General features: G+C 35.0%; 1 protein-coding gene and 1 pseudogene across 4 annotated transcripts in view; one reads left to right on the top strand and one right to left on the bottom strand.

Annotated features, from left to right (window-relative positions):
- Positions 1–21253, bottom strand: part of LOC133865950 (lupeol synthase-like) — a 71200-nt gene that overhangs the window by 46291 nt on the left and 3656 nt on the right. Inside the window, exons 3-19 of one of the 4 annotated variants that reach the window (XM_062302477.1) lie at positions 19404–19589; positions 18926–19015; positions 18590–18787; positions 17790–17874; positions 17517–17683; positions 16848–17036; positions 16623–16736; positions 16344–16463; positions 16138–16260; positions 15938–16036; positions 15736–15792; positions 15590–15636; positions 15374–15517; positions 14542–14719; positions 14158–14238; positions 13802–13885; positions 13007–13371 (exon numbers count right to left, since the gene is read on the bottom strand). In XM_062302477.1, the coding sequence (XP_062158461.1) occupies positions 13258–13371; positions 13802–13885; positions 14158–14238; positions 14542–14719; positions 15374–15517; positions 15590–15636; positions 15736–15792; positions 15938–16036; positions 16138–16260; positions 16344–16463; positions 16623–16736; positions 16848–17036; positions 17517–17683; positions 17790–17874; positions 18590–18787; positions 18926–19015; positions 19404–19589 (2076 nt within the window). In that variant the 3' untranslated portion in view covers positions 13007–13257. Of the gene's footprint in view, positions 1–13006; positions 13372–13801; positions 13886–14157; positions 14239–14541; positions 14720–15373; positions 15518–15589; positions 15637–15735; positions 15793–15937; positions 16037–16137; positions 16261–16343; positions 16464–16622; positions 16737–16847; positions 17037–17516; positions 17684–17789; positions 17875–18589; positions 18788–18925; positions 19016–19403; positions 19590–21253 lie in introns of those variants that run through there. The other 3 variants (XM_062302482.1, XM_062302481.1, XM_062302480.1) reach the window with 3 other exon arrangements.
- On the top strand, positions 1746–4457 carry LOC133865372 (beta-amyrin 28-monooxygenase-like; annotated as a pseudogene).

Genomic DNA, 21253 nt, shown 5'->3' on the forward strand with positions numbered 1-21253 from the left:
GTCAAATTGGACGCGTGTCTACAGTAACCGGTACTGTAGACACGCGTCCAATTGTCAGTATTTTTGTAGTGAATATTCTATTTTTTTTCAATTTTGACCTGAGTTTGGCTTAAAGTTTATTGTTTAATAGATGTTTTGCCCTTTATTTTTATAAAATTGAAACCTCTGATTTTATTTTCCATAATGAAAGATCTAATTTTTATTCAGTTGAATTTATCTAAAAGATTCAGAAATTGTAATACCATGATTACCTAGTGTGCTCAAGCAATCTTAAATTATTCAATGACAAAGTTGTTGAATAATCAGCGAGACGGGCTAATGAAAAAGTTACTGCATGAATTGTTGCTCTAGGAGTGATCTCCATAAAAAAGTCACCAAGTTTATGGATGAGTTACAAGATTATTTGGTATAATGAGGAGTAACAAATAGAAGAGTTTATAGTGAGAAGACTTGCAGGAAAATGTTACATGTTGGTTTTCGATCTTAGCATTGTGTAGATTATTTACTGCCATGGCAATTAGCTACTGTTAAAGGTTTTGAACGAGTCAAAATGAACCAATCTTTTCCCCTACTTGTTTGGTCTTAGCTGTGCCTGGCCAACCTCGCTTAAGTTCTGTAGCTAATCATCATTCTTTTGAAAGACAATATACTGATTTTCTCTCATTCTTCTGAAATTTTGGTGCAAATACTTTCTGTTGTTGGGCTGACAGACATCAAAGGAATATTTAGAAAAGCAGGTGGTAGAGGTGGAGAACAACCTTAAGGAGCTCTTGGAGCAAGATCCGGGTCTTGCTCGTCAGATAATGTCCATGACTGTAATGTAAATCATCCATTTCTTAGAATTTCTGCTGTGCGCTTTACATTCTTCCCATAAGTCTTTATTGAAACCTGAAACCTCAAATGGTAGGCCTATTATCCATACATTATTGCCTTTTTGCTTTGCCGTTTCCGACACTTGGCTATGTGAAATGTTAATGATTTATTTTATGGTTCAGATTAGATTTCACAGATTTAATGGTATATATGTAGTTACGTCATTTACCATTTTAAATGATGTATTACTATGTATACTGTTAAATGCAAGAAAATAAAATTTTAACCGTAAAGGTAAGAAAACATGTCTTCGGTGGAATGAACCTTTGACCTTTTACTGTGGCAAATTGGCATCCGCTGTTTGATGCAACCCTCGTCTTTTGGGACAAGGATCGGCTCCAGTGCAAATGAACTAGAGTGGAGTCGGTTAGTATAAAAATAAGGGTAAGATTGTCATTTCATTTTTTTTTTTTAACAATTTTGCCCTTCCACTTAAACTAACCGGCTCCACTCCGGTTCATTTCAACGGGAGAGGATCCAAATGCCGTCTTTTGTGCCAATTTTTTTATAAGCTAACGACTCAGATGCCCATTGTTGAAAAACTTTCTGAAATCTTTTAATAGCTTTAGTTGAGAGGTAAAAGTTTTTCTTGTCTTATTTTGGGTACGGTTGGGTGAATGGATCATTGGGTGTACTTTTCTTAATGCTCATAGATAGAGCGATGACCAATCTCTTCAGCAGACAATTGTGTATTGGACTACAAATATAGGATAAGACTTGAGTTGGATTAGGCGCTGAAAAAAAAATCACGACATAATTTTTAGTCAAGAAAGTAATTAATATTTACAACTATTTACATCTTTGGACATCATTTTATTAATCCTATAAAGAAGTAGCAAACTAATTATGTCACACTTGCCAACGTACCCAACATGGAGCTCATCTTCTTCTCCTTGATTTCCCTATTCTTGGCTTCTTCCATTTATTTTGGTATTTGTTCCTTAGCTTATAAAACAAAAGAAGATGTCACTCGCACCAGCCCAGCCCTTCCTCCGGGAAGTTTCGGTTGGCCAATCATTGGTGAAACCCTTCAATTTTTGGCTGCACTCCAAGAGGGAGCAGTGGAAAAGTTTGTCTCAAAGAGAACAAGCAAATACTCCTGAAAAGTATTCAAAACTGAGATTCTTGGTCAGAATTTCATCATATTTTCTGGCGCTGCCGCAAATCGATTCATCTTTTCAAATGATGGCAAGCTGTTCATACGTTGGCGGCCTCCCTCGGTTCAAAAGCTCTTCCCCTCCACGGCACTCGTGCCCATTGAACATGATGATGCCAAGGCCAGGAAGTTCATATCCTCGTTTTTCAAGTTCAGTGAGGTTCACAAATTTGTGGCATCAATTGACTCCATTTCAAGAACCCACTTAAAGAATTACTGGCAAGGCAAAGATCAAGTTAAGGTACATCCTCTAGTGCAATTGCACACGTTCACCTTAGCTTGCCATTTATTTATGAGCATCGATGACACGGAGATTTTTTCCAAGTTTTTGTGCCACTTCAATAATCTCACTAACGGCATGCTATCTCTACATTTAAACATCCCGGGAACACCATTTTATCATGCAATAAAAGCAGCAGAAGCTCTCAGGAAAGAGATTTATATGATTATTAAGGAGAGGAGGGAAGCTTTAACAAATAATTTGGCGTCTCCAACACAGGACGTGCTATCACAAATGATTGTTTCGCCATGCGGCGACGGCGGGTTCATGACAGAATTGGAGATTGCAGATAAGATTTTGGCATTTCTGTTTGGGGGCCATGACACTGCGACTGCCACCATCACTTTCTCTATGAAATATCTTGCTGAGATGCCTCATCTCTATAATGAAGTTGTAAGAGGTATTAATTTTTTTTTTTTTATTTTTTTTTTTTTAACAAAAATAAAATAAAATTGATTCATACATCAATTCAAAACTAGCTCCATCGTAGTGCGTGCTAGCATACAAAACAAATATAATGCTCAAAATACGCCTGCGAAAAGAATTCAAAATTACTTCTAGTTTTATATATATATTTGCTCAAGCTAATTAATCAGAGAATGCCTTTTTTATGAAATACACAAGCTCTGTATTTAGAGCAATGCTACATACTTATTTCTTATTTTATTGGGCTGATAATAGTACTTAGTAGCTCTTGGATCCGTCTTTATTAAAAAGTACAAAATTTAAAAGCTGATAGGCACTGGTACATAAACCCAGTGGCATGAGAATGGGATGATCATAAATGAGTATTCAAAATTACTCTTGTATTTATAGAACTAGGCTAAGAACCCTTAATCATAATTATAACACCCTAGTCCCATATTGGGAAGATGAGTAGTCTACATAGAGTGTGTGGTTTATATCTAATAATGAGTGCTAAGTCCCACATTGCCTAGTTATTAGGTGAAACTAGGCTTTATAATGGATTCTAGGAAAGTTTCAAATTGTCTAGTCCTTTTGGAGTAATAGCGCAGATGTGGCTAGCGCTTTTCCCTGGGTCGTTACAAGCGCTGCATGACGTGGCCCTGACGAGGACATCAGCAGTTTAAGAGGTGGAGTTTATAACACCCTAGTCCCATATTGGGAAGATGAGTAGCCTACATAGAGTGTGTGGTTTATAAAGATAGTAATGAGTGCTAAGTCCCACATTGTCTAGTTATTAATTAGGTGAAATTGTGGTTTATAATGGATTCTAGGAAAGCTCCAAATTGACTAGTCCTTTTGGAGTAATAACGCAAATGTGGCTAGCGCTTTTCCTTGGGTCGTTACAAGAATTTTACCTTATTTATTCATAAGAAATAGGAATCAGGATAAAAATCAATTTTGATTTGATTCCACAAATAATTACTTATTTCAAATAAATTACTGAACACCTGAAATTTGTGTTTTATTTAAACCATCACAATAAATATATACATGCATGTGGCATACATGCAGCCTTTAATATATTTAGGAAATATCTTAGACGTAGAACTACTTGTTTTGCATGATAGAGCAAAGAGAGATCATAGGGCTAATGAAGCCAAGAGAAGTGCTATGTTGGGATGACAAACAGAAAATGAAGTATACTTGGAACTTTGTGAGCGAAGTGATGAGGCATAGAACAATTGTTCAAGGTGCTTTTAGAGAAGCCAAGACAGATATCCCCTACGAAGGTTATGTCATTCCCAAGGGTTGGAAGGTACGTACGTGACCTTCTTAATTCTATACAATATTCTAGCTAGTACTTCATTTTCTTCATTAATTTGCCATATAACAAATTAATTTTGATTTTCAGATATATTGGAGTGTGGGTTTGACCCAGAAGAACTCTGAATACTTCTCAGAGCCAGAAAGGTTTAATCCAAAAAGATATGAAGAAAATGGACCTTCTCCTTACACATATGTTCCTTTCGGGGCAGGTCCTCTAATGTGCCCAGGAAAGCAGTATGCTAGAGTGACTGTTCTTGTCTTCCTCCACTACGTAGTGAAAATGTTTAAATGGGAACCAATTCTTCCGAATGAGAAAACAAAAATCGAGTCGGCCCCCGTTCTAGCAAAAGGCTTCCCAGTTAGGCTTTCCCCTCTCCACAATTATAAGTAAAGGTTTTCTGATTTTATAATAGTTCTGATATGATTTCATTTTGTTAATTTCTTCTGTTTTACCGATATTTTTCTCTCCTTTGTAACGTGCTGGCCGGTTGTTGCACAATTATATTAATTTAAATAATATGAAATTATCTACAGTATCCTGTTAGATATACCACCTTTAAATCTTGATATTGAAATAAATGCTATCTATTTTATTTGAAATGAAAAGAAACTTATTTTCGTACTATTCTAACCACTGCATTAATATGTTTGTTACTAAAATTTTGAATTTCTACGTACGTCTACAACTTCCTTCCATAAGAGTGCAACACTTCCACAACGTCTTATGGTAGCTATTCATGACAAACATACCTTCAAAACTAAGCTTTTTATTCAGAAAATCTAATCGGTGTTTTTGTGTTTTAATTTCCATTAGAAAAACCAAGTTGAGCTTCTTTTTCCTTTATCAATCGGCATAGGTCACGAATTGTTCAATGGCTTTTAAGCAGTTAACAGCTTCAACTTAAAAGACTCATGGCTGTTGATGGGACTTGGCCCATTTACGACCCCTGTCTGTGGGTCGACCCGTTTACGACCTGCAACCTGTTTAAGTTAGACCCAAACACAATCCGTTTATGTTAACGGGTTGTGGCTCCAGATACGACACGGCAATTTCACGGGTCACTCGACACGACCCGTGAAACTCGTTTAACATAATGGGTCGCATCAGGACGATCCGACAGGACCTGATTGAACCATTTTAGCTATATATATATATATTTGGATATTTAAATGAAATAATAATAGTTTTAGCAATTCATATTTAGAAATTAAATTCCTAGTAGGCTAGCACTAAATCACTTAATATGCTTAATTGTCTAATCAAATAAATAAAAAAAAAAAAAAAAAAAAAAAAAAACTACATCATCATTACAAATTTACAAATACAAATACAAAAATTATATCATTTCATCATAATTGTCCACTCTTGATTCCTTGAATGACTCACAAATATCCTCATTGTCCATCAGATTGAGTCCAACGTAGGTTAGTTTGACATGCACATCTTTGTCATTCAACTCCAATACCTAAAGGAAAAAAAACAAAGTAATTACATTGGAAGGTGAAAAGGTTTTGAAGATTTTCTCTATGGCTCAAAAATAGAGGATGATAATCAGATATGGAGAATTTCTATCAAGTGTTTGTTTTTTCATTATGGTTCATGCCAAAATATGTGATCCTGAAGTACAATCCTTTAGCTATTTTGTGAAGACCATGCTAAAACACGAACAATAACATAAGAACAAAAGAAAGAACAAGGGATCTCACATGACCTGATACTATCCAATGTCAAAACATCATATTCTTCGTTATCCACCTTCATTAAAGTTTGTTCTATATCAAAAGATAAAAGAAATTAATGTCATTAAAGTAAGATAAAAAAAAATACAAGTAAATGAAAAAAATTAAATATGCAAATAACTCCTTGCTCTCCATATAACCAATCTCTAGTGCAAACCAATGCCTCAACAATATTAGGCTCGAGTGAACTCCTATACTGATCAATCACACGTCCACTAATACTAAATGTGAATTCTGAATTAACAATAGAAATATGAATACTCAAAATATCATGGGCCATGGCAGCTACTTCAGGATAACGAAATTCATTTCCTTTCCAAAATGAAAGGATGTCAAATGTCGTATTCTTCTCCAAATACTTGGGTTCATCCAAATAAAGTTCTAAGTGAGTCTTTTTTGCATCAGCATCGACTCCATCAGATGCTAGAAAATCCTACATGAAAAGAGATAATATATATAAACATAAAATTAGTAAGTGGTTATGAGTATATATACTAAGTTACTAACAAGCTAAGAAACTTGTGATATTATATACCTTTTCCCAATCTAAGTCTTCTTGGGGCTGAACAACTGTAGAGCTTGAAGTCATAGGAACACTATACTCCATAAAAAGTTTGGTTAACGTTTTCGTCATATTCTCATACTCTTGAGATTCAGTTCCATAAATTTTAGTATAAAAGTACTTTAGAAGGTGCAGCTTGTAACGAGGATCTAAGATAACTGCAATGGCCAACACTAAACTGAGTTTTGACCAATATTTTTCAAATTTAGAGATCATTTGACTTGCCATTAATCTCGTATACCCATCTTCGCTGACAAGTTCTTGCTTCAAGTTCACATAAATCAATGCAATTACGGGAAATTATAGATTGGTTGTGAGATATTTGGTACAAAAAAAAAGCACATGTAGCACGATAAAAGCAACCCAAGAAATTACTGATATCATTCACCTTTTCCCACTCAAGTGTATTAGGACAAAACGTATAGTTTTTATTAGTCATCTCCAAATAAGCAAAATGACGCCTATAATGAATTGCACTCTCAAGCATAAGATATGTCGAATTCCATCTAATTGGCATATCTTGTTTTAATCCCTTGTTATTGTCCAATGACATTTGACTGATAGTATGAAGAAAACTTTGTTTTCTCATTTGTGATCCTCTAAAATACTTAACACTATCTCGAATCTTTTGGATAGCTGATGCAAGAGGATTCGAGTCAGACGATGCTGAGCTGTTAGATTGTACATTAATGGCGCTGAGTTACCTGGAGCAGATAGATCAGCGCAAAATTGGCAAGAAATAGTAATTTGGCCTAATTGGAGCAATTTTCGGATGCGCTGCAGTAATTTTGCCATAACTTTGGCTACGAGTATCCGATTCGCGCATATGACCCAAATTCGGAAAGCTCTCTTCGGCGCGCACGTCGTGTTCACCGAGCTATGCTCGGTGTGCCTCTTTTTGAGCCCCAAAATCTGCTGTTTTCCTTTTCAAAACCCTAAGTTTAGATATTTTTTACCATTTATGGTAATTTTTCGTTTATCGTTTAGGAGGTGATTCTGAACCCGAGTTAGGCCAGATTTTTGGCAGAATACTTATTTTATTCCGTATTTCGTTTTATTAGGGTTTTCGGGATTTTGCTATTTTTGGCAAAATTCTGCTAAAGACCTAATTTTTAGCTATTTAAGCCCGGCTTGTGGGCGTTTTTCCGACAGTTGTTGTTTATTGATAATTTTATCGAATTCAGAGTTTTCTCTCTATTTTTGAGGTGAATATTCCTGTTTTCTTCTTTGCAAATTACTTGTTGATTAGCCTGCAGAATAATCGCTATTCTGTTCCGGCGTCAATAGCACCATTGATCTCTTTTAATCCATTTTGCACTATCAAATTAAGATTATGAGCACAACAATGCATATGAAACAACTCACCTTCACAAGGAAGGGCATTTTTCATGTTTAATTTTGATTTGAGATTCACAATACACAAATCATTCGCAGAAGCATTTTCTAATGTTATAGAGAAATCCTTTTTATCAATCCTCTACTCTTCTAGCAAACTATATATCTTTTCAGCAAAAAATGCACCATTATGTGGTGAGCGCATGAATGAAAAGCTTAACACCCTTTTAGATAATACCCAATTCTTGTCAATAAGATGTGCAGTGAGGCTAATATACCCATCGGTTGTCAAAGAAGTCCACAAATTAGATGTCAAACTAATCCTCCCAGGACAAACATTAAACAAAGACTTAACCTTTTGTTTCTCCAATATATGCATCTTAATCAAATCAGCCTTAGCAGTATTTCTACTAATTAATGGTACATCACTATGCAAGTATCTATGCAATTCTTTTACACCATCATATTCAACATATGAAAAAGGCAAGTAATGCTTAATAATCGTACCAACTAACAATTCTCTATATCTTTTAGGACAAAATTTTGAGGCACTTACTGGCAGAGTTTCTTGATCTCTAGATAGGAGCATTTGCTGAATATCATGATCAGTTTTTTCCTCACAAACATTCATATGCTTCTGTAGATTTTCAGTTCCATGTGAATTGTTAGCTATATATTTATGATCACAAAACTTGCATTTTGCCCATATCCTTGTGTCATTTGGATCTATAAAAGTAAGTTCATCAAAATGGGTCCCAACGGTTGAGGTCTTCTTATGCTTCTTCTTGACCTTTTTTTGTTGTCATCGGATTTATATGAATAGAAGGATCTTCCATTGTATCTATTTCAACCACATCGTCATGAAATACAACCAAATCTTCGTTAATCACCTACACACACATAATCGTTAGTAAGTTAGAATGAAGAAGTAAACGAAATTAAGATTATCAACAATCAATCTAATTTATAGAGATAATTATCAACAATCAACCTACGTAAGTTCATTCAAGATTTCATAATGTCACTTCCATTTCCTAGAAACTTGCCCATTAGAAAGAAGAATAAACATGGCAAAAAAGAAAAAAGAAAGAAAAGAGAGGGGCTTCTTCAATTTGGAGGTTTGAAAATTTATATATATACATATATCAAACACCAACACCACGGTTGCATAAGCAATCCAACCAACAACAAAAGTCACACCAACTACAACAATTACATCAACTGCTTCTCATCACATTTTCAGATAGACCTTAAGAACCAACCAGCCATTTGTTGAGTGTGGAAGACAAATTAATACTCGTCCAAACAGCTTTAGCTCCTCCTTCATGGTTAAAAGTTAAAACTTTTATGATGATCAATTCAAAATCCAAAGATTATATTAAGACTTATAGCCCCCAAACCAACTGTCCTCAAGAATAAACAAAATTAATTGAGAGTCTAAGCATTGGTAACACAGACAGACAACTGATGTTTTCAGAACTACCAATTCTAAGACATCCCTAAAAAAACCATGACATCAGTTCAAAAACCCACATCGTGTTTTCTCCAAATCAAACCAAAAATGTTATCTAAATCAAATTAACAAGTGATTACATGGCCAAAACTACAAATGTTAGCAAGAGAGAGTGTATGCCTTAAAACAAGATTTTCCATAAGCTTGAGCAGAATCGATTCAACAACATGATTTTCTTTAAACACAGAGCTAAAACAGAGATAATCTCACCATAATATTTAGTTCAAGCTGCATATGTGTGCTTGTTTGTATGATAATTATGACAAGCCATGTCCCGAAACAAATCAAAATGCTATAAAACTGGAAATCAACTATTAACATATCTGCGGTACCGGATGCGACATCGGCAGAAGAGAGAGAGAGAGAGCGGCAGAGAGACGGGGAGAGCGGCTGCGATGTCAGCAGCGAGCAGAGAGCAGAGAGAGAGAGCGTCGAGCGAGTCCAGTGGGAGGAAGAAGAAGGGGCGGCGCGACGCGACGCTGAAGGAAAAAGAAAAGAAGTTAGGGTTTTGTGTTTTCCTCTAAAACAGGGATAATCCCATTTCCCGTGTGAGCATATAGCCCACACGAGCAGTGCTGCAACCAAATGAAGAAAAACCACTTGGAGTTGGACGTATACGAAACAGAGTGAGGGACCCATTAGCTGCTGGTACCAACTACGACTATACAAGTGGATGGTTATTAACTGCTAATCGTTAATTGTTAATCGTTAACCGCTACTCGCATAGAGTGTGGCGATTAACGGCTTTAAGAATAGGCGAAGGCTACTGTTAATAACCACTTACCTATATATATATACACACACGTTGGGGAATTATCATTTCCGAAGCTCAAATGGGCCCATCACAAAGTTCAGGCTTTGGTGGTTTACTCGACCCGAATAAATCTGATTCTACAGTGTCCGGAATCCAGAATCCATAACAAATCACAGGTGGGCCTGAAAGTCCTACTAGAGCTCACCCGCAGTCAATAGAGCCTAATTCAACTAAGGCCTAGCCTATTTATGATCGTATATTCGAAGCTATAAGAATCTGAGATACCCAGGTGTATCTCAAGCATTCAGCTCATGTTCCACGAAGCTGTCCCCAATCCAAACATGGGTATTCACATTTCGGATTATCGGAAGGCACACGTTCGTAACATGCAGTAACCCACGAACCATGATCAGAGAGACGTTCCCCCTCATTTCAAGGGATTAACCGTCTCAATCCTATAGTATAAATATAGAGCAAACTCCAGGTATTCTCTAGCTGAAATTATTGTTATTGAGACATTTATATAGATTATCCAAAGAACTGACTTAAGTATCGGAGTGGGATCCGCTTGCACCCCGAGCAAGTACCCTCACCGGCTTTCTTATTTTGTAGAAAAAGACTGTCATTACTTTCTAAAGCTTGTGTCACTTAACCGAAAACTCTTTCAACAATATATATATATAAGTAAATATTAATGGGATTTTATAATTTTAGATTTGGATTCCTGCGGGATTTTGAGTTGCAATATTGGATTTGGATTTGTATCTCTTGAGTTGTGAAATGTTGTATTTAGATTCGGACATCCCACTATAAAAAAAGGAGAAATTACGGACGGTTTTAAAAACCGTCTAGATTTAAATTTTTGTAGACGCTTTTTTCAAGAATGAAAAATATTACAGACGGTTTTTTGAAAACTGTCAGTAAAAAAAGGAATATAAACGGTTTCAAGAAAAACCTTCGTCAAATTTATGGACGGTTTGGTCAAAACGGTCTGAAAATGTAAATTTTCAAACTGTTTGTACCAAACCGTCTAATTTTATTTTTTTTCGATGGTTTAACAAGAATTGTTTGGAAAGTAAATTCCAGACGATTAGGACCAAACTATCTGGAATGGTAAATTTCTAGACAGTTTAGTCCCAAACCGTCTGTAAATTTACCTATTACAAAATCGTGTCCCTCGATCCCAATTTTCCTTCTCTCAGAAAAGCTCAGAAATTAACTCCATCTCTCTCTCTCTCTCTCTCTCTCTCTCGCATAAACCTCTCCCCAAAATTTTCCCCCCACCTGAAACCTGCATAAAAATATTTTTATCTGTTAATTAATATATATTTTTCTTTCCTACTAAGCTATATATGTCAATCGACTTATTGGTACGATGGGGGGATGAAAAGCTTGTTTGAAACCATGTAATTAGATGTGTTGATGTTATTATTTCGTTAAAAACACATTTGATAAATAATATGGTGAACCCACATGTTTAGTAAAGGCTATAAAGATCTATTACTTGGTCTCATCAGATTACTAGTCTCAATTTTTGACTTTGAATATGCAATATGTGATTGATGGGATGTCTAGTGCATACTTTTCATGAACAGAACCTTAATTTCGAAAAATGTTTGAGCCCTCTTTATTGCTTTTGAATCAATTTGAGGATACTATTGGATAACTGAGAATGAAATGTCAAACATGTCATTTATGAGGGAGGAACTTGTTCTAATTGAAAAAATTCTTCATTAAATTTTTAATATTTTTTTTGTTGAGCATTGTACTTAAGATATTTTTTAATAAAAGCTTAGCTTGATTCCTGTAAAAAAAACAAAACAAAAATTAAAGGATGAATTTCTTCTCAATCTAGTAAAGGCTATAAAGATCTAGTACTTGGTCCATCAGATTACTAGTCTCAATTTTTGACTTTGTATATGCAATATGTGATTGATGGGATGTCTAGTGCATACTCTTCGTGAACAGAACCTTGATTTCGGAAAGGGGGTGATTGTTACACTGTAGGTGCACAACAAGTGCACTTGAAGTGCAGCAAACATTTCTCTTTCGGAAAATGTTTGACCCCTCTTTATTGCTTTTGAATCAATTTGAGGATAATATAAGATAACTGAAATGTCAATTATGTCATATTTATGAGGGAGGAACTTGTTCTAATTAAAAAAGTTCTTCATTATATTTTTAATATTATTTCTATTGAGCGTTGTATTTCAAAAAAAAAAATTTTAGTAAAAGCTTAGCTTGATTTCTGTTAAAAAAAAAAAAAAAAAAAACAAACTGAAAAAGAAATCAAAACAAAAATTAAAGGATGAATTTCTTCTCGTTTGGGAAAGTCAGCATAACTTTCCCCATCGTACATGTTTCAATTGAGTAGTTTAAATCGAGACATTATGGGAGTTGACAATGAGCCAAACAGAGACGTACGTGGCTGAAAAACAATCAAATTGATAATTCCAATGAGACTAGAACTTAGTAGACATTTGGAGCATGCAATATTGATCCTTGTCAACAATCAACCAATATCTAGGACTATGAGAGTCGATCAAAGCCAAATAAAATTGGCCGGTGACGATCGATGGATAGAGATAGGATTTGGATTCATAAGGAGCATGATTAAAAAGATGGAATTGAATCAAAAGTGTTTAAAAATATTCAGAAAGTATAACAAACAAAATCAATAAATAATTTTATAAAAACATTAATTATCGTTTAAATCACATAAACATAATTTGTAAGCACAGATATAGTCAGAAATTTTTATCGGAACGGGTCAAAGTATGAATGAGAAATATATTAAGATAAAGAAATTCTAAAGCATCTACTGTGATCATTCTGTGTTGATTTAACGGCTTAACTTCGGAAATGATTTTTTAATCAAAAAATAGTAGTTTAAGACAATTGAGTATGATATGCGGTAGTTCATGAAAACGTACGTGTATAAATGAGTGGTAACACAGTAGAGAATCACGTGCAAAGAGAAAAGCAACACAGTTGCTCATTCAAAATTTAGAAAAATGAAAAAACTATAATGTTTATTTTACGTGGTATATATTGCACAATTATTTAACATCCACATATATTATAATATTACATCACATGATCGAGTTGCTGTTTGTCTCACATCAAACTAATTATGACATAATTTACATCTTTCTAGTAGTAGACAATTTTCTACATTTATTTGGAAACCTTTCTCAACATTGGTTACGCAGTTACATGAAAGTTGGTTATGTATTGGAGAGACCATTCTCTTTCAAGCTAACTTGGGCTTCTGAAGCTCAATACGCAATCCTTTCCTTGCTCATTGAGGTTATCGTGCTAACAGGACTCGCCTCCGATATTCTCCAAGAGCCCATATTGGAAAAATGTTTCGATTTGCTGAGTAGTTTAGTGTACAATTTCCAAAAAATACTCCTGTGATTTCCTGTTGCCAATAGCCATCTATTATACCATGCTTGAAAAATTAAATTAATACTTAAACATATTTTGATAAAAATAGAAAAGGAAAATCACAAACACACTTAAATGAACAAAGTTTTCCTTCAAATTGAATAAGAAGAAATGCTACTCTTCACACTAATTTATCACACTGATTTTACACTTGTTACGTAGCATGTTTTAAGTAGCTTCCCATGTCAGCCATTTAGAGAAAACGAAAACTATGTAAAATATATCACATGATCAACCGGTGTAAAATGGATGTGAATAATAATATTACTCATTAAATTGATATATATTTTAAAGCACGTGAGAATCATGTGCTTTAAAGATATATCTCAATTTAATAAACTGAATTGGAAGAAAACTTTGTCAACTTATCTAAATGTGTTGGGTTCTAAATAGACATGAATTACCTGTTGAGGGAAGTCACCATCTTCCATCTGTGAATTGATCAGTAGCCTTACTCCGCGATGAATTGGTGTTGGGTCTATCTCGCCCTAAAGTTTTAAAAGCATTCAGAATCAACATATGGTGTACGTTTGTACTTCCTAAAATTTGACACAGTTGAATACTTAAGCTTTAGATTTTCTTGACTTTATTTGTGTAAATCTTAATTTTTCTATTCATATGCATATTGAGTTCTTCAGTGATATTTCTTTGGTGTTCTTATGCAGAAATGCTATGTTATAATTATTCATATATCCCAAAAAAATGCTTATGTTATACACTGCAAATAGTTAAACATTTGAAGAGAAAATGATGGACCGACCTGCCCAGCATCCATGAGGCCTAACAAGGCCCATGCAGTTTGGACCAAATTTGCACGGTTGCCTTCTATATTCGTCCACACCTGTTTCAAAATGAAACAAACTTCAGTTCTTTCTTTTCATTTACCTTGTTTCTTTTTTCATTTAATTTAGTAGTATACATTCATTGAAGAGAGATCTGCAACAATTTTGTTGTTCGGATTATTAACAATTCAAACAGTAAATGTAAGAAAGTCCTTATGAGACTCACATGTCCGAGTAGGTTTTGGACAACCCATCCCATGTTCGGACAAGTAAGTCCTATAGAAGTTCTCTTACATTTGCCATTCGAAGCAAATTTCTGGAGATCCTAATCCAAATTCAAATTTAAACAAATTGCTCCATACTTTGTTTTGGCTAGATAGGTAACTTTCCCCCCATCCACCATTAGGTAGCTGCTTTGATAGCAAAAATTCACAAGCTTTACGCAATGCAAGAGAATTTTTGTAGTTTCTTCCACAAGCAGCCAGCGCCCCTACAGCAAACCACGTAGCATAGGTGTAGCAAATCCCCCAATTACCATACCTATAAAAATGATCTTTTCTACTTCAATAATAATAATAATAATAACATATACTAAAATATTAATTGAATAATTAAATTCACTATTTCCTCTAAAGTTTAATTTTTTAGGAAAACTGGTTATTCAACATTGTATCAAAGTAGAGGTCTTAAGTTCGAACTTTGTATTTGTGCGATTTAACAACATCACTAGAAACAAAAGATAAGAAAAAAAGTAAAAATTTGATGCAGTCTCCTATTGTTATACTAGGCTGCCATTGTCTAAGCAAAGTCAGCAAGGTCTATCTCTGATCCCCTATCTCCTACCGGCTCTGCTTAAAGCCGGGAGCTCATCTCAAACAAAAAATATAGTATCTAGAAATGGAAGCTCTATCCTGGTTTCACAATTTCTGAGTTTCCTGCTCACACTATATTTTGAATTAGGGGCTTAATTAGGTGTGTCATTTGCGGGGAAGGCGAGATGTGAGTGTAGATCGGGCCGGTGTGTTTGTGTGGCCTAAAGATGTTCTGTGGTTGTGTCCTTCGGTAGTGCCGGCGGGTGCACCTAGGTGGTCTTCGTCATGCGTTTTGGTTTTCTTGCTGCAGTAGTTTGATTGCTAAGCTATATATAGAGCAGTATTCTTCAAGAATTATGTGTGAAAAAAAAAAACATATTACCATGATCCATCTAGTTCTTGCACATTTTCAATGAATTGAACTCCTCTGAGAATGCTACTGTCTATCTCTGTCCTCTGGTGCTTGGGATAGAATTTCCTAAAGAGTACCAGACCTTGAAGTGCAGATGAAGTGCACTCTACGTACCTATAAGGTAACACAACCCAAATTAATATGAGCAATACCTTGGTAAATGTTGTTGTGCTAAAGGTTTCTTACTCTCGGTCAATAAGGACATTTTTAAAGAACTCCGTGGGGTTGAGCTTCTGGGAAAATAGATACAAGAATTATGTTAATGAGTGCTGGGTAAATATGACAATTTTTGTCATAAGTATGAACAGTCTTATCAAGCTTTGAGAAGTTACCTCCAACCATTCATGTGCTCTTTGAGGCTCCCATGCTGGGAAACCACCATTGCTACTCTGTAGTGGCAATTAAACGAAAGTCAACGATTCATATGAAGTATTAGGGAAACAACTTGTGCTTAACTGCTAATTCAGCTAGAAAACTACTTGTGCTTAAATGCTAACTGAGTAAAAAATAGAATTTTAAAGGTTGAATTCTTACTTGTAGAGAAAGAATGACATTCACAGCATCATAAAACCGCTCTGTCTCCAATTTTTCCCCAACAAGGTCTGGAGGCATTTGTGAGAACAAGATTGCAACCTGCAAAAGAGAAGGTTTTGCCAAATGTCAAATTCTCCTTCGAAACAAACATCGACCATGTGTAGTTTTGATCATGTATTTTGATAGATTTGAGACATTACCTTCAGCCCTTCAGCGGTGCAATCAGAGACTTGCCAGCCATGGTCTTGAATCGAGAATGTCCATGCTCCTTTACTTATGTGGCGGTACATGGCTTTGAAGTCCCCATAAGGGTTTTCCGGGACCTAAAAAATACCATGATTAAGTTAAAGCAATATCTTTGAATAAAAAAATGTAAGGAATATATCATACATGCATATATTCTAACCTGTGAAGCCTTTACAAATTCATGTGCTTTACGAAGTGTTGGCCAATACTCTTCGTTTAGATTACAAGAGAGAATTGCTTGAATAGCAAAACCTGCATCCCACATCTGACTGCCGAAACTCTGCATCAAATAAATCAGGCATCATTTAGTACATTTCAAAATAAAATATTTGACTTTAAATGGACCAAAATTTTTTAGGATCAAAATTTTGAGTAAATGCTTCAAGTATATGTGATTATTGATTAACATGCACACATGTTTCTTGATCATATATATAACCTGAATTTTTAAGCCATCTTCTGCAATCCAATAGTTGTCTGGAATCCTGCCTAGATGAAGCTTGTATGCCTCCCCATTTGGATCTTCAACCCAACAGGCAATCAAACATAATACCTGTACTAAATAACATTGGCAATTCAGTTCATTGATGACAAATCAATTACTTTGATTTATATTTCTCTCATTTTGATTTGTATATGCAACACTAGTACACTAGTTATTGACCTTTTCAACGCATCCAATGCAAAGGTATTTGCTGTTCTCATCCTCATAATGTACATGACCAATTGCAGCTTTTAGTGCCTTCTCTCTCAACATTGAAAAGGGCCAATGCTTCAGGACAGGCTCGGCTACATGGTGAAGAAATCCCCATAGCATATCTTGTATGAGGGGATGCGGATAGTAGAGATCCTCCTAAATTAACAACTTGGGTGAGTTTTATATATGTATGCATTAATGTCACCAAGAATCTTTATAATTGTTTGTGTGATAATGCTTTTTTTAGGAACACAAAAGAATAAAATGTAATTGACTCTCGTGAATGCACTAGGAGGATTTGTCTTCTATTTATAATGAACTACATACTATAACTCCTCACATTACAAACTCTTATTTATTGACAAAACTAATTTTAGGAATCCCTAATAAAGCAGAAAATAACATAATTAAAAATAACACAATCATGTAAGAGGTGTTGCGCGTGCTATGTCTTGGATTTGTAATGAACTACATGCTATACCTCCTGAAGTTACAAACTCTTGATTTATTATTAATGTAACTCATGTATTCCTCTTATCTTCGAAGAATTATGTTCTAATAATATTGTCTTAGTTGCATATATTTTGTGAAGATTGCTGATGAGGATGTGGCATAGAGGATTAAGATTCAACTAACCTTTGCAATTGTGTTCCGGGCTTTATTCCAGTTAATTTGATGGTAAGGCTCGTTATATAACTCTTGTCTTAGTGATAGAATCAATTCAGTGATTCGACCAACGAACCTCTTCCCATATAAATAAGACATTGGCATGTAAACCAAGCGACAATAGCTTAACATTTTGCCTGCATTTAATGTAATGAACACCTTGAAATCTTTGAGAAATGTTTTAGTAGTATGTGCATCTTACGAAATGTGCTTTCTAGAAAACAGAATTGAGTGGAAAAAAACCTGGATGCATGGGGAAGACTTTAGGAAGAAGCCAAAACTCTGGGGGCAATGGATTGCAGCCTGCCCACTCATACACTCCCAGTACCTACACATGAGAAATTTGAGTTTTCACTCGACAGATAAAACAAGTTCACAATATGCTAAAGATTATATACAGTTTAAAGAAAATATATACTTCCATCGTTTTGTAAGAGAGGCTCTTGTAAATGCTTGATCTTTATATCCATGAATCTAAATGGAGAAGCTCAACCATTGTTGCTGCCACTAGTCTGGAGTTGATAAGAAAGTTTGATGGAATTTTAAATATTTAAAGTACAATGTGTGGTACGATTTTTTATCTTTACATAAGCCTTAAAAAAATTATTAAACAAAATAACTAAAATGCTGGCCAAACCATCCTCTGAAAGGTTAAAATGGTGGTCGACCACTCCTTAAGGGATGGTTCATCCATGTCTCTTTTCTTTTTTAGTATTTTTTTTAGCTTTTAAGGCTTACGTGACTTAATTCAAACTGTTTATTTTGAAAAAATGACTTGAATTTTCCGAATTGCAACCCTTGTAATTTGAGGTCGCAATTTAGAGGAATTGCAGGGTATCCTGATATGGGATTTTATTCGGACATTAAAGATACGCGACTTCAATGACTTTTTGCTTGCATATGTACATTATCTAGAAATCTAGCCACCAAAATGACATACTAATTTTTATTTTTATTTTTGGTATGTGAATCTGTGCTTATAATTTGAAGTGTCAGCTAGATAAAACCAACATAATTAAGGTAATGGTTTCATTTGGTCGTACCGTGACCCAAAACTTTCCCCATGAAGGAATAGCCACTAGACCACCATGGTCAAGGATCCATCTTCGGCCTCTAGCCATAGCCCCATCTTCACCATCTTCAGGTCCCTCTCCAAGTATTCTCAAGGCAATGTAACTCAAAGCTGACCCAAACATTGTGCTGTGACCCTCTATATGGAACCCCCAACCTCCGTCTTCGTTCTACATATCCAACAAGTACATAAGCTTATAAAAAATAGCCAACTTTTTAGTTTTCTTGGCTTTTATACGTGTACACAAACTTATATTTAGAAAATAATAATAATAATAACAACAACAACAATAGTAATAATAATACACCTGATGATTATACAAGTATCGAAGAAGTTCCTTTTGGTGTTCTGGTGAAAAAATAGCATTGAGATCTCCAGTTATGTATAATGCCATTACCTGCATATCATAATAATATGAAATTAATTAAGTTAATTAGATTTAACCAATCGGTTAATTTATTTATCCATTCCAAAATGGCCAAACATAAATCCCTTGAAATATATGCATGTGCATGTGTTTGACGTTATTTTGGAAAAATAAAAAAATATATTTGTTCATTTTTTCTCTTTTCTTTTTATGTGGTATGGAATGTTAATATATTCTGGATAAAATTTCCTCCAAAGTGACATGTAATAATTCGTGCTTGTATTAAAATTAAAATGCATGTGGCAATCAAGAAGCTTAACAGTTAGTGGATGTATTTTATAATATGTATCTTAGTGACAAGAAAAGTAAAATAAAGAATAAACAGGCATATGTATACAAGGGTGAGAAAAATACATACAAAGGGTTGAAGGAAAAACAACGGGCCAGAAGATTCAGCAGGCCAATGGCCATCATGAGCTTGAATGGAGGAGTAAAAGCTTAGTGCTCTTCTCAGTGTCGTAATCATTGCTTCCTCTGTTATCACCTCTGTTTCTTTCACTTTCACTGGTGGAGGAATTGGTGGACATGGGTTCTCCTTCCTAAGCTGTGAGTTTTTCATATCAGACAAAGAAATATGTCCAAGTGAAAAATAAGTCAGCTCCTCACAGTTAAAATTTTCTAGATTCTAATACAAATCACAACCATATAATCTTAATATTGAAGCATTTGGTTGGTTAATAACATGGTTTGAGCCTACCCTAGTAATAAAATTATTCTAATCATTGATACATAAGTCAATATCTAAATGCCTACCTAAAAACATGAGTTCTGCTAAAGGTACTACATTTTAGTACAAGTTCCTTACAAACTAACATGGTAGTCTATACGACACTAATTATGTTATAACTAAACATTTAAGTTTACGTGTCAAATCTGGCTTGTAAATTTAATTAATTGGTGGTTGACATGATAAATGCTATGTGGAGTGCCTTGTAAATTTGTAATGGATTTATGATAAAAACTATAATACCCTAAACATTTTCCTAAAAAATACATAACAATATAATGAGAGAGAGATTTCAGAAGCCTCAAATTTGGGCCTAATTCTCATGGGTCAAAACATTTGATCAGGGCCTCTTTGATGGAAACGAAAATGGGAAACTAATTTCAAGCCCAATTCAATCCTTTGCCCCACATGCTAGTTTGGCATCAGCTTAACGGGTGTCGTTGGTACCCTAAATAGAATTAAATTCAAAACCCAGCAAGCTTTTTCCATAGCTCTCCTGCACCTCGGAACCTCGTCCCTCCCAAACCGCTCTTCATCCACAAACATATCAGCCTCAGGTTTCAACTACTACTTTGATTTGTTGCAATTTTTTATTTTATTTATTTATTTATATATACAGAGTATCCTAGTTCACCTTTAGCCGAACAGTACCTCAGGCTAACTGGCCCACACACAATGTTAGCTTACCGAGCATAGAAGCCTAGCCAGGATCTGCAGACTAATTCCTGAGCCCCATCCCCAGCGCCACTATAGGAATGGAGCCTTGAAATATGGGCTATGCCTGAGTGGCTGACCCCAAGAAAGAGGTAGCACCTAGCTGAGTCTCGAACTTGAGACCTCAAGGGATGATATCCCTAGAAGCTACAAGCCTTAACTACTAAGCCACCCCCTTGGGGTTATTTGTTGCAAAATTTTGCTCAAGAACAAAGTAGGGGGTGGCTATTTGTTGCAAAATTTTGCTCAAGAACGAAGTAGATTTCTTACGGATATGAGGATCTTGATCATATGAGCTCAACAAATTTGTACTTTCTAAGTAGTTTTGCCCTGAAGGGGTCGGGAGGTCGCAGAACCATGGTAACCGCTCCCAACGCCTTGGTGGCCGGCTTGGTCACCCCATAGAGGCTGGAACCTTGTCTTTGATTTAGTTTTTAGTTTTTCTTTCTTTTCTTTTTCTTTTTATTTTTCCCTCATTTTTCTTGAATTTATAAGGGTATTTTTTTCATATTGAAAAAATTTGAGGCTAGTTTGGTCTTTTTGCTAACCTTAGGGGATATTAACAATTTTTAGTAATTTGTAGAGGATATTGACTAAATCAATAGTTATGAGAGAAATTGACAATATAATGGTATAGTTTGAGGAATGATGTCTACTTTTCCTTCTTTTTCTCCTTATTGTCGGTAAAGAAATGTTATATACTATATTCACATCCCACTAATAGTTTACTTGGCTGCCTTCAATTTTTTTTAAAAAAAAAACATAGA

This window comes from Alnus glutinosa, chromosome 4, assembly GCF_958979055.1.
Source record: "Alnus glutinosa chromosome 4, dhAlnGlut1.1, whole genome shotgun sequence".
Lineage (NCBI taxonomy): Eukaryota > Viridiplantae > Streptophyta > Magnoliopsida > Fagales > Betulaceae > Alnus > Alnus glutinosa.